Consider the following 14615-nt stretch of genomic DNA (forward strand, 5'->3'; position numbering starts at 1 on the left):
CATTAGGGGTGGTCAGAAAAGCACGCAAGTCATATACCACAGGATTAAAAAATGGCGGTAATGTGAGAGAGTGAGCTGAGTATTATGGGCGTTTGGAGGAGGAAGGCATTATTTCTGTGATGATCAGGGAGGTGGCGTGTCAGAAGTGGTATTGAAGACTGCATGGGCATAGAGGCATTCAGGTGTGGAGGCGGCACGAGGAAGGAGTGATTAAACTGGAGCAGAGTCTTTATGAAGTGGGATGGAGGGAAGAGGTGTGGAGAGGCAGGTCGGGCACAGCTGCAAGAATGCCACTCTTAGGAATTTAGAACTCTTTAAAGGCACTTGGGAGCCGCCAAAAGTTTCTGAGCAGGCTGATCATAGTGGCAGGGCAGCGCGCTTAGATGTGTGCTTGGGGAGATTAATCGGGCGGTAGAAGAGAGGATGCTTTCGTAGGGAGAAACTGACAGGAGCGTGGAGAGCAGCGAGAAAGGGACAGCAGCCATCCCCCCAGGGGAAAGCTAATGTGGGTCTGATCTAGGTTGGGGTGGGGTGAATGGATGTAAGTGAGACTTTACAGGGAAATGAATCCGTCTTCACAGTTTCTTGGAATTGAGAAGCACAGGAGAGGGAGACATTTTTAAATGGAACTGAGGTTTCAAGCCAGATTCACTGGAAGGCCAAAGAAGGAGGAGTACGTTTATACAGGAAGGGATGAATGAGCTCAATTTGAAGATACTGAGTTTATGGTGCCCAAATTCATTATGTCAGGCAGGAAGATCTTGTGGTTGAAAATGGGGGACAGGTGCTGAGGTTAAGTGGGAGGTTGAGACAAAGGCTTAGAAATCATCCACCTGTGGGTGTCGTCCTTGTCAACAGTGAGGACATGCCATATGGAGCAGACATTGCAAGCTTGGTGAGAATGACTCATATGTGGCTCATCAGCATGTTTATTTATGTGTTTTTAAAATTTTTTAAAATAAGCCAACATTTTCCAATCAGAAGATTGTACTTAAAGTGTTGATTTTAAAAATTAAAAGATCAAAAGGTGTGGCTAACCGTGAACTCATATTGCCATGTGACAACAGCAGCTGGAGCTGAACAGGGGCTGTCCCCTTGAGATCATGTCTAATTCACCACAATCTCCACTACTCCCCGTCATCTCCTAACACTTAATATTTAGACAAAAAGTAGATTAATGATTGCCTAGGGCTGCAGGGCAGGAAAGAGGGGCTGGAGGCTTATGGCTAAGGGATATGGAGTTTCTTGGGGGGTGATGAAATGTTCCAGAGTTGATTGTAGTGATGGTTGATCGACTCTGAATATAGTAAAAACCATTGAACTGTACACTTTAAATGGCTGGATTGTACAACATGTGAATTATCTCGACAAAGCTTTTGGCAAAAATGCAAGAAAAAGGAACATCAGTGGCCACTGCCGTTGCAGTGTTGGTTTTCTTAAAGCAGAAAATACTTTTCTGTTATGTGTCTCTATCAAAAAGGGGGAAATGAAAGACAGACTGAGAGGGTCATGTATTTCAAGAAAAATGGAAGAGAGTACATCTGTTTGTGGTAGTGAAGACTTTCTACGTGTTAAAATGCAGACACCTGGCCTCTTTATTGATGTACATTACCTTCCCAGCCACTGAAGGCAGGTGGGTGTTAGGGAAAAAACTGGCCATGGCCAGCTCCCTGAGGTCCACCCACGACTAAGGGGAGAGGGAGAAGAAAAGCGGAGAAGGAAAAGGAATACTCAACGTGGTTGATACAAGGAGAAGCAGAAGAAGCCAGTACATTGGATGCCGGAAGAGGGGGAAGCTTTATCAGGTCAAGGAGGGTGGGGACAGAGAAGTCAGGAGGTTAAGGGACCATCCATTGAGAGAAATGGGGCCAGAGAGAGAGGCAGATGAAGATGATGACAAAGCATTCAGAACACCTAGTTCAGAAGTTAGTATTTTATCCTCAGGCACAAGGACTGTGGAAGGATTTTAGGGGAGTGGTGTGATCAGATCAGCACAGTCTAGATTATATGTTTTCAAATTAATTCGTGTGTGTTTTGAATTGTGTGCACGATGAGCCAAGGTCACCCTAAACTGTATTCTTTCCTTCGCTAAATTCTCCCTCCCCCTGAAATCCCCAGGTTCATTGAGGCCCTGGATGTTGATGCCATCCGGTTCGTTCCCATACCTGCTTGAACCAGAGAAAACATAGGGATGTCTTTTGCTATCCCATGGGTTCTCACCATCGGCACTATTTTGTCTGGGGCTGAATAATTCTTTGTGGTGTGGACTGGCCTGTGCCTCATAGGATGTTTAGCGGCATCCCTGGCCTCTACCCTCTAGATGCCACAGCACTCCCACCTAGACGTGACCCACGGAATCACCTCCAGCCTAGAACCACTGAATTCCATTCATCTGTTGCTCTATTTGATCCCAGGAGCTTAAGACCATGCAGAGCTGGGAGGCCACCCTGAAAGATGCTGACCCAGAAAAGAGGAATTCCTGTTCCACACAGAGGGGTGAATATCAGATGATGCCCTGAGCAGGCAACGAATGAGAAACTCAAGCCCTCATTTTGCTTTAGCTGATTCAGTGGACTTCAGCCTTTTGGTACTTGGTCTCCTCATTGGAAAGAGATGGCATCTTGAGGATACAAGGCAAACTACAAATGCCACTATGCCCCCTTAGGCTAAGACTCATCTCATGGCCCAGGGCCAAAGTGAGCACAGGAGTTTGGAGGAGACCTCAGGATGTGCTACATATGATAGCGGGGGCTGGCTTCTAAGTGGTGGGACTTGCGAGCCTGCCTCTAATGCGGAAGAAACAGGAGGAGTGCAGGAATGGGTTCCTCCTGGTGATGCCAAGAGAGATCAGTGAAGCTCTGGAGATGTCAGAGAGTAGCTGAAGTACAACTTGGTGTAGACTAGAAACTCGGATAAATTTTACTTCAGATCCTCCCCCTTATAGGAAAGTCTTAGAAAGTAAAAGAATGTTTCTCTTGGGATAAGAATGTCTAATACAGATTAGATATGAAATGGTGAGATCTTCCAGATTCCTCTTCTGGGTGCGTGTACGTTCCGCACTTGGAATGGCATAGGAATTTTATATACATATGCCACCGCTTCCATATTGATAAGGAAAATTGAGTTAAGACTCTTATCAAGCTGAAAAAGTCTTAACAACTCTATTAAACTAAAACTATTTCATAACTGTCTCTTATTCTATGTAGTAGGGTCATGCTTTTCTGCCATGGATGTTGAGTGGCTTGTTTTATTATTAGCAATGGCTCCAAGCTTCCTTGCAGTGCAACCTCTTACTGATATATAACTCTGTTATCTCTGAGCCCAGTGGTGGTTACTTTCATTGAGGCTGAAGGAAACCCATGCTGGCTTTTCTTTTTAGTCTCTTCCTTCTCTCCTTCATCAACTTTTGTGGTAAAGACCTGGGCTCCCGAGTACTCTCTGAGCAATGAGCAGTGACTGGACTTTTGTTTATGTGAAACACCATGACAAGATAAGGCGTCCATAATCATGGTTTTGCCCTGTTTCGTTTCAGGCATTTCTGGATCCAGCTGTGTGACAGCTGCACTAGGAAACACCTGGAGTCACAGTGTGAACACCCGGCTGATTCTCCAGTACCTTGGTTCAGAGAGAAGACAGGTGAGTGCTTTGACAATGTTCTCTGACTGTCAAGGTCAGGGAACAAGATATACCAGCAATCTGAGTGTTCATCTTCTGAAAGCATTGGCCACGCTGTCTGTCCTGGGCCAACACTGTCAGAGGGTGGGTAAGGAAACCAGCCTCCCTGCCTACCTCAATAGCAGTTCTAATAAAGTGGGGAGACAAGTCACCCACAGGGAAAAAAATACAAAAACAGAGAGTTAGCTTGCCCCCGATGTTTGCCAATAGCTTGTAAGTGACCAAGGTCCACACCCCTAGGGATCTCAAACTCTCTACCTCTAAAGGGTGAATGAATGATCATTTCTCTTAGCTGATATTTGTTGAGGGCTAGATAATTTGTGTACAAATTAAATAATGATGCTGCCTTCTCTTGAGGTTAGTATGTTTTGAAATAATTAGGCCACACAGACCCTGCTAAGTGGATAAACTCTTCCCAGATCCTGGGTACTTTTGCATTAACTTATAAACCAGTAGTTTAAAGTACTGAACGATGCCAGAGCTTATCAAAAGGACGATGACTCTCAGAGCTGTCTCTTTATGTTGTCTATCCTAGACTCAGGTGAGAACTCCCCCCTTCCATCTGGAAAGGTTGCGTTCTACGTCTTTCTTGATCTCCCCTCCCACTCCAAAGAAAGGAACACCACAGTCTGACCCCTTTGGTCAAATGTTTCGTAATTAGGAAGTTTATTTTTCCTGATGCCTAACCTCAACTTTATCCTGCTGTGTGGACCAGGTTCCATCACGACCCCTCCTGCAAGTGGGAGGAAGAAGAAGACAGGGTGATTATTCTGAGTTGTTAGATGGGGCAGAATTCAGAAGCCAGACTTGCCCACCTTGCTAAATATTTAACAAATCCAAGTTATTAATTAAAGAGGCATGAAATATCATGCTGGTGGTCCTTTCTGGGTAAGGTGGTAGGAAGGCAGTTGTTAACATTTACCTGCATTAGGTAAACTGGCTCTTTTTCAAGGAATCAGGAATCATCAAAAACTTTGCTTTTGCAGACATAACATTCTGAGTGCCCTTGGTTACAGACCAGAGGATTCTTCTTAGTTTGCTTGGGACTGTGTAAATAACATTCCAGCTTGATGATTGAGTCAGCCATGTTCTGAGAAGATAGAGCTGCTTGTTTTCACTTAGGGGAACATTCTTGAGTTTTCAGGCCCTGGCGTGCTCATTACCTCAGTGATACATTTTCCCTGATGATTTAAGTGTCCTGGGTTCTAAATCCATCACTTCTCTTTCAGTGGAACACATTCAAAAATGTTCCTGTAAAAAAAAAAAATAAAAAAAAAATTGTTCCTGTAGAACCTAATGACCTTTGGTTTGTACCTTAGGTCATAAATCATGTTAACTAAATACTTGTTTGCAGCTATCAGGGGTATCATTAAGGACTGTCAAGCACTACTACCTAAACTCTAATTTGAGGAAGCAAAATTCCTTGTGAATTCATTCATTTTCACGGATCCTTAACCCTACGCCTTGAAAACTTGTAGTTTATCTCTGTTTTTGATTTTAGATGGTACACACTGATTTGATGATTCAGTTTATTATCTATGGTACCATGGATTCCAGGTTCCCAGATCCTAGTTTTACTAATTCTAGTTAGCATTTATTAGTAAATAAAGAAGTTAGCACTTCTTCGTAAATAAAAAGAGCCACATTTTTCTTTTCCTTTTGCTTTAGTAAATTAACCAGTCATTTCCATTTTGTCAGTGTCAACAAGAAGTAGCTGGGAGGACACATGCTATTATTTCGGATACCTTTGGTGACTGGAGGATTTTGGTGGCTCTTGGTTCTTGGCTCATAAGGTCAAATGCAGACCACTAGACACAAGAAGAACAGGGAGCAAAGCATGGCTAGATCAGTGACAGTCTATCAACTCATATCCTATTAGATGGGTCAGCAGCGTTAATCTACAAAGGACAACTTGTTACTATCATTACTAATCAATCAAGAGCAGAGTTAAATGTCTTTGAATCATGATTTCAACCAATAATTAGAAATTAAAGTAAAATATGGCCAGTGTTAAAATGGCCACCCCAGGCAAAAGAACATACATTGAATTAATGTATAGAAATGTACATGCCTTTTGGGACCAGTTGTTAAATTTGTGGCTCAGCAACTAGGATAAACGTTGATATATAACAGCGGTCCCCAACCTTTTTGGCACCAGGGACCAGTTTCTTGGAACACAATCTTTCCACGGACTGGGGGTGAGGTGGAGGATGCGTCGGGTAGTGATGCGGGCGATGGGGGGCGATGGGGAGCGGCAGGTGAAGCTTTGCTCGCTCGCCCGCCACTCTCCTCCTGCTGTGCGGCCCGGTTCCTAACAGGCTGCGGACGAGTACCAGTCCGTGGCCCAGGGGTTTGGGACCCCTGATATAGAAAACACATCCCTATCTGATGACCTTATCTCGATTTAGCAGAGGGTGTACCTAATGATTCAGTGAGCCCTTCCTGTGGTCTTACTTCATGACCAAGTAGAGAAGCCATGTGAAGATAAATCTTTTCTGGGATATGTACACAGAACAAGACTTTAAAGCTACCCTTTAAGGTAATTGCACCAAATACTTCCCTTTAACACAATTTAGTAGGAGAGTTTGCCTAGATCATTCTAGGGTAGGCAGACCCATGGAACACCGGCCACTTGGGGAAGATACCAGGGTAGCTTTTTATTTTCATGCACAGGCGGAGGCCACTACACCAAAAGATCAAGGTTATGCAATAAGGATTATGTTTTATCCCCTTTCTACGACACTGAGCTCTACAACAGGGTTTTTGCATGTGAGGCTTAGTCTGAGGCCACAGGGCTGGAAGGGGATCAGGTCAAGCTGAGCAGATCTTCGAGCCGATTAACCCAAGAGCTGAATTGTATAGTCCAAGGTAAGGAGTCCTCCCTGGGTGATTATTTTCTTTACACCCTGGAAACTTCGTAAAATTATATAACCAAGAAAGAAATCTCCTTATCAGGGCACTAACCAAGTTAATTCTCTTGTTTATTCTGCTTCGGAGTTGCAAAAAAACCCTCTTAAGAAGCTGGGAAACATTTTCTTTTGAACTAATTTAGCTTTTTATCCACTTGACTTTTATTTACTCTTTCCCTCCTCTGCTTCAATCCTGCCCCACCCTTTTTGCAGCATTTTTATTCTTACCAAAGACATATCCTTAGAGTAGAACTGAAATGGCCTCTACTAGGGATTCTGGGTTGTTTGGTTTTGTTTTGTTTTCAGTTTTTTGGTTTTGTTTTTGTTTTTAATGATCAAAAGTATGTTTTGGTCCACCACGTGCATGGCGTGGGGATGCAAAGGAGTAGAAGGCACAGTTCCTGCCTTCAAGGTTCTTCTGGTCCGGTGCGGGAGATGAACCAAAATGCAGTGTGTGAGTTAAAGAGCAAACTCACACTGAGATACCGTCACAGGCAGTGTTTGATTTGTGATCTAATAAGTGTTTAAAACAGAAACTGCATTGGAGCCAGAGGAAGGTAAACTCATCAGAGGCACATTCATCTTTTCAGGAGAAGGTGGGACTTGAGTATCACTTATTTATTTACTTATTTAAAATAAATTTATTTGTGGCTGCGTTGAGTCTTCGTTGCTGTGCACAGGTTTTCTCTAGTTGCGACGAGCGGCGGCTACTCTTTGTTGCACTGTGAGGGCCTCTCATTGCGGTGGCTTCTCTTGTTGCGGAGCACGGGCTCTAGGCGCACGGGCTTCAGTAGTTGTGGCGTGCGGGCTCAGTAGTTGTGGCTCGCGGGCTCTAGAGCACAGGCTCAGTAGTTGCGGCGCACGGGCTTAGCTGCTCTGCGGCATGTGGGATCTTCCTGGACCAGGGCTCGAACCCGTGTCCCCTGCATTGGCAGGCGGGTTCTTAACCACTGAGCCACCAGGGAAGCCCCGAGTATCACTTTAAATCATAGTTTCTCAAGCCTGGCTGCACTTCCCACTCACCACAGGGGCACTTACAAAATACCAACGCCAGGGCCGCACCCCAACCAAGTAAATCCAAATCTCTGCCGGTGGGGCCAGGCGTCAGTGTTCATTTTGTTTATAAAGCTCCCCCCAGTGATTCTACTGTGCAGCCAAGGCTGAAAACCTCTTGCCTTAAATAGATCACACTAGGTGAGTGAGAAAGGACAGGGAAGATGTGGGGGTGAGGATGAACGGCAGAAGAAGAGCAACAGAAGGGCAAGTCGCATGTTCAGAAGACACAGGCTGGGGTTTGCCTCCTAACAAGAGCAGAGGGTTTGTGTATGCATTCATTTGACGAACGTTTATTTAATCAGCTCTTCTCTGCCATTTACTATGTAAGATGCTAGAGATTCAAAGTATAAGTTGATGTCCTGTAGTTGTTCACTGTGTACCTGGGGAAACAGATAAACATGTGAAGAGTACATGCTGTACCAGCGTCAAGCATCCAGTGAGCGTAGAGGAGGGGATGGGTGCTACAGCAAGGGAAGGTTCTGTGGGGATGAATGAGGCAGCAGCACGCAGAGTGGATTGGCTGAGGACTCCCTTGGGCAGCTCTCACAGTAACCAGGTGCCTTGTAACCAGGGACTGGAAAAGTTAGAATGAGGGTGGCTATACTTGAAAGAATGATGAAAAAAACTTGATGAAATATTCATACTATTTCTCATCAGATCCTCATGAAGTCTGTTTGTACAAACCACATATGGGATTATATAAATTTTTAAGTGCCCTGGAAGGAGTAAAGAAGTAAATTAATCCCAACTAAGCTTCACACCCCCTTGATGAAATAAATATTATGACTCTCTTATTTCAACAAATTGGAAAGAGGTGACTTTTTCGTATAGGAGGTTTATTTAAATGGACTTTATAATAATATTTTCATCTTCTACTTAGAAGGTACCTTGAAATTACAGAACACTGGAGGGAAGAGCCTAAAGTACCCAATAAATTGTTGACAAGACCAACGCTGTTACTCAAACTCTTGATTCTTACTTGAATTCTCAGGCTTTTCTCGAAGTCCCAGGTTTTTTTTGTTTTCTTTTTTTGTGGCACGCAGGCCTCTCACTGTTGTGGTCTCTCCCGTTGCAGAGCACAGGCTCCGGATGCGCAGGCTCAGCGGCCATGGCTCATGGGCCCAGCCGCTCCGTGGCATGTGGGATCTTCCCGGACCGGGGCACGAACCCGTGTCCCCTGCACCGGCAGGCGGACTCTCAACCACTGCGCCACCAGGGATGCCCCCAGGTTGTTTTGCATCTTGGAAGTATATAGTGTTTCCTTTCTGGTGATGTAATTCTTTGCTCAGTGTCCGTTTTGTGTATTAAAAGACTCAAATACCATCACTGTGACTATTGTGATGGTGTTTGAGTCTGTAATACTGCAGCCCTAATCAGCCCCTCTTCCTTCAGTCTTGCCCACAGTTAAATCTAGTACCTGTCTCTAGTCTTGCATTTGTGAAACCTGAATTGTGAGCCCCTTGAAGGCTGTGACTGAATCTTAGCTGTGTAGCCTCAGAGGCAAGGCAAATGCTTGACACTTACACATTCAATGCATGTCTTTTGAAAATGAAAAAGAAAGCAGAAGCAAACTCCTTGCATCATACGTGAACCCAGTCTTAAGGCAGAAGGACATACTGCTTATTTAAATCACTCTTCCCCATAGGATTTGAGTTTTGCAGTGTCAGAGTTCCTTTAAAGTATTAGTAATTGTCATTTTAAAAGGTTAGCAGCAAACCTTGTAATTCAAGCAGATACTTCTATAGAAATACTGTAAGAATATTGAATATAGGAATATCTTTTGGTAGAACCAGCCTGCTGGGAGCTGTGAGAGAGTAGGAACCAGGCTTCCCTTGAAATCCTAGTTGGAATTCCTTTGTGTAAGCAAGCCAGAGACCTAAACACAGACCGAGGCAGAGCGAGGGAGGGGTTCTGCCGCTGCTTTCAGGGAACACAGCCTGGGGACTTTGGCCAAAGGGAAGGATAAGAAATCTTTGCTGCTGTCTTCCACAGGTCTTACACGTTCTCCTCTCTGTGGTTGGAAAGGCTTAATGAAGGACTGAATAACTAAAGAAAAGATGATAAATCTTTTCTCCCAGATAAGCTGAAGGGCAGCTCTGGGACAGGAATGTCAAACATATATCCACGTTCACCGAAACAAAGACAGACCTTGGAGATGATGTTTTTACCTGATACAAGTCATAGTTTTATGTACCCCTCTACCTTTGTAAAGTGGTTCCAGGGCATTCATCATGTTTGTTCCCTTGTTTCCTGCCCCAGCTCATCTGCTTGTCTTAGGCAAAGAGACATTTTTTTTCATGGTGACTTGATCCAACCAGAGGAGAAGTTTGGCTGTGCTGCCAGGGTGGGAGAAATTTCTTTTTAAGCATAAATATCTGCAGAAATAGCAAAGGGAACAGAGAATCCCAGACAAGTACATTGCCTTGGGTATAAATGTTCCCTCCCTTTTCGGAGCTGCTCAAGTGAGAAATCTAACCTGCTGCCTACACTCTTCTATCAGAAGTGCTCTAACAGGTATTGAGAGACGGGGAGAATGTATAAAAGGGGAACCCAAAAGGGGGACTTCTAAAGGGATTCTTTTTTCAGGTCACCAGGTAAGTGTATTAAAATGTAAGGAAATTCCACCTGAAAGTATGTAATAACAGCAAATGAATACAGTGAACTAAGACTCAGAGCAGAAAGACAGGCTCTGACGGAGAAAGGGTAACTCACGTACCTAAGTGCACACTTCCTGTTTCTATCTCCACGTTCGAAATAAAAATATCAATATCTTTCCCACCACTCACAAAAACAAAAAACAAAAAACCCAAACTCCATGGGGCTCCCTTTGAAAAAAGTCAGTGTGCTCCAAAAATCACTACTTCTAAATGGGGTCAAGGAGAGAAAACTTACCCTTGAAGAGGTTCCATTGGAAATTGACAGTTAAAAATGCAGGGGTACAACTGCCCCCATGCTTCTGATGGGGGTGCCCCTTTCAGATGTTTTGGCTGTGATAGACCACGTACCTCTACTGAGAGAGAGAGCCCATGTTCCTAGGAGATTTTGAGCCACGTGAGGTCAATAAAAAATAAAAATCAAACCAAAGCAAGGGTTGGGGAACCACCATAGAGTTTTAAATGTCTTTTATTTTTTAATCAATTAGAGTTGCAAAATTAATTGTTACCACCATTTCAAAAAGGAAAAGGTAATTTAACGCCAAAAAGTAGAAAGGATGTGTCTGTGAATAAGAATACTGCTGTAACTTGAATACATTTGTTTTTATGGAAGACTTAGTACATGTCCTCATTTCTCTCTTCGAGGATCACAGTCTCTGACTGCCAGGGGCTGGATGGGCGGTCCAGTCACTGAATGTTTAGGTGACTTCCCCTGTGATGAGCCACTCATTTCACAGGTGTTTTGTCACCTCCGTCATTCTCCTCCAGCTCTGACTAGTTTTATTTTTACACACTGTCTGGTACCAAATCTCCTTATTCAGTGACCCTCTCAGTTCTAACTTGCTAAGTAAACCAGGGCAAATAGATGAACGCGAGATTTCTAGGGAAATCTCAGCCGTTGTAGTAAGTAGAAGAGACGCAGGGCTTTGGAGCCAAACTGAAGACCTCATTGTCAGGCTAGGGACAAAGGAAACATAGGAACAACATAGGAAACAGCTACAGGATCTCTTGGACAAGGCAGTGACCTGGAAATCAAGGATGCTGACATTTATTTGGCTCATTTGAAAATGAAGTTTGGACAGGATGTTGTATTTTAGCCTTGGTTGGTTAGCTATGAGTGAGAAGGAAACGAGGCAACATCTTTGGTTAGGAAAAGCAAAGGCGAGAGAAAGATTCAATATCTACATAAACTACAAACTGATTTACAAATGAACCAGCACTTTCACTAGAACGAAAGCATTTAGAATATGACAGTGTCCCGCGTGAGATGCCCTCTAGGGATCATCTTAGCCAGTGATTGTCAACTACAGTGAATTTAAGAATCCCAGGTGTTTGTTAACAATGAAGATTCCCAGGCCCCACCCCCAGTGACCACTCAGGGAGGGTAAGCACTTCCAGTGGTTCTCACACGGGTGGTCCTCAGACCCACATTCTTTTCTAGTCCCTTCACAGGGGGGTGAGCAATTAGGGGTGACTTATTCAGGGTCACACAACTACTACGCAGTAGAAATGGAACTGGAATTAAATTCTCCCAACTTCTAATCTGTTGCTATTTTCACTTTGCTGACTTTTAGTAGGAAAACTCTGGGCAAAAAAGTCCTCAACCCAGTCAAATTACTAGGTTTGCAGGCAATGTGATATTTATATTTCCTCTGACTTTCAGTGGTTCATGAAAAGGTCCTATAGAACTCTGCAGACAAATATTTTTGAAAGGCACCATCCCACCCCACATTGCAATGAATTACCAGATAAAAGTTAGCATTTTAAATTCTTGGGCCCAGACATGTGAATAAGTGACTTTTTCCAAGTTGAACTTCACCGTGAGCATGGACTTCCCAGTGGAATGACTTACAGACAATCCTGCAAACAAGTCTGGCTTCTCTCATTGCCCCTCTCCTGCAACTGTCGTTTGTGCTCAGGGAGGGTAACCCTTAAAATCTTGAGCTTCCAGTTGCCTATCTTTGTAGGCTAGAGGTGTGCAATGGTTTGAGAGAACTGGAGTTCTCTGGTCTTTCGTGTGTCTGGTCTTCTTAGCATGGGAGAAGCTTTGTAGTTATATTTTTTAGTCTTTGCATCTTTAGTTTGAAAAGTCAAGAGTGGGACAGAGAGAGGAAAGGAGGCAGGAGGTAGGCCCTGGGGGGACCCATTTTCTACCATCTTGGAGTCCCACTGTTTGGTATTGAAGAACATCCTTTCTCTGTTCTGGTGCTCCAGGCAACACTAATTTAAAGCCTCTTTAATCTTCAGGAACAGAAGGGGGTTATTAGCCTTTACTGAGTACCTACCTTTGTGGGTGTCATATTTGACAACTCCATGTACATTTTTCCATGAACCCCCGCGACAGCCCTTTAGCATAGATCTCATCATCTACCTTTTTATCAACAGAAAAACCGAGCTAAGAGGATAAATGATGTGTATCCGGTAGTAGTATTGAGATTTGAAACCAAGTTTGTGTAACTCCGGAGCTTAAGTGTTTTTGTTTTTGTTTTTGGCCATGCCATGTTCTCTGAGATGCAGGGATTTATTTTTAATTTAGGAATAAAGTGAGATGCTAGAAAACGAAGCCTTGACTTAGTGATGATTCTTTTGGCTTACAACGGATAGTCCTTATTATTTTTCTCTCTGACTTTTCCGTGAGGATGACTGGATCGCGAATGTCATTTAGCTTACCTCCAAAGTTTACTGAATTACATATTAGAGCAGCACTTCTCACTCTGGGGCAGGGACACTAGGAAGGAGAGGATGGGCTTGTGACTCTTGGCATGTGACTGAATGCTGCCTGCCCTGTCTGTGTATATGATTTGAAAAGCACAGCTTGTCACATGTGTGGCCTAAGCAAGGTCCACCTTGGAGAACTTGTTGTCTGGTTGCTATGGATGGGGGAGTATGCCTGCCTGCGGTGGTGCACAGCCTGGGCCTGTGACCTCTGCTTCTCTCCCAGGGGTCAGCTGTGGCTGTGAGGGTCGCAGCGTGGGACAGTACTGGTTTGCATTTCAGCCTAATTGGAACAGTGCACGGGGTGGGGTTCAGGCCCTTGCAAAATCTTAATGGCTTATGAAATTAGGTGTAGGGGCATGGAAAGCAAAGGATTTACATGATGGAGGTGTGAGGGAAAATGAATCAGATATGTCTGTAGCATTTGGTTTGAATGTATGTAAGTCCAGTTGTGTTACCATAACATTTTATGATATGCTAAACGTTATCTGATGCATGATTGGTTGTCAGCTGCAATATAACTCATTGAGCTTTCCTGATGTCTGCTGATCTAGGTAATCTGGGATTTTCAGTTACCGTACAGTTGACCTGCTGATTCCTTCCTTCCCTCAACCTTCCTCTTAGCCTGTTGCTCCTCTCTGCACACCCACCCTCCAGTCACCTTCCCTGGATTTTTAAGTCGGTCAGTGGCTCCTGGCAACTGCCTTAGAGTTCAAACGCCTGAAGCAGAGATTTTTCCACAGAGGGTCTCTTTCTGAAAATTTCACTTCTTGGCTTGGCAGTGCTTAAGAGTTCTGGCATCTAGGACAAAGAACATGTGTGCTTGAGTCTTGGACCCTTGTTTTATTGTTACCAAAGCGACTGTGATTTTGAGAACACCTTTGCAGAGCCAAGCTACAGTGGCCCTGCCCACTGCCTACTTGCTGAATCCTCCACTCAGACTTGGCAATGAGAGGCTGAGCAGGGATTATGATCCATGACTCGAAGTAACAAAATTCTCTGAGTGTCAGGCTTCCAGAAAGAGGCACATCAATAAAAACCTCTGAAAGTTAGAATTGAAGCATCTGGTGTATCTGGAAGGGATTGAGCACAGATCACCCGAAGTCTCCACAGCCCTGGCTTTCCGGTTGCTTTGCTCGGTCTACCCGACCATTTACTGAGAGTTTCCTTTGTGCCAGTTGCTGTGCTAAATGCTTGGTGGGCATTTTCTTGTTCAAGCCTCACAACTACCCTGTGAGAGACGTGTTACTAGGTACACTTTAGAGATGGCATCTTGAGGTTTACAGAGCTTTTAAAAACTGCTCTGAATCACATAGCTTCTAAGGGGGTCCCCCCATACATACACACTCTTTTCCCTACATGCTTCTGTTCTTAACCATTATCCTGTCCTGAGCCCCATGTTAATGTAAGATTATTCACACACACTGCTTGGAATTAATTGCTGAACATTTCTCCATTCAGCCACTGGGGTGTGGCCACCTTCAATGGTTGTATCAGGTAGAATGCTTCCTTCAAAGAGTGAAATGAGTCATTGTCTTAAGAGAGCTTTGTCTATCTCTGTTAAATAATCATTAGTTATTTCCTATGACAATGTGGCTCTGGGTGG

The 14615-nt window shown here is 44.1% G+C and overlaps 1 protein-coding gene across 3 annotated transcripts in view; it reads left to right on the forward strand.

The window, feature by feature from the left end:
* Positions 1 to 14615, forward strand: part of RAD51B (RAD51 paralog B) — a 647199-nt gene that overhangs the window by 550658 nt on the left and 81926 nt on the right. For all 3 annotated transcript variants that reach the window (XM_060293640.2, XM_030855332.3, XM_060293639.2), the window contains exon 9: positions 3533 to 3636. In XM_060293640.2, the coding sequence (XP_060149623.1) occupies positions 3533 to 3636 (104 nt within the window). The remainder of the gene's footprint in view (positions 1 to 3532; positions 3637 to 14615) is intronic.

This window comes from Globicephala melas, chromosome 2 (genome assembly GCF_963455315.2).
Source record: "Globicephala melas chromosome 2, mGloMel1.2, whole genome shotgun sequence".
In the NCBI taxonomy this organism is placed as follows: Eukaryota; Metazoa; Chordata; class Mammalia; order Artiodactyla; family Delphinidae; genus Globicephala; species Globicephala melas.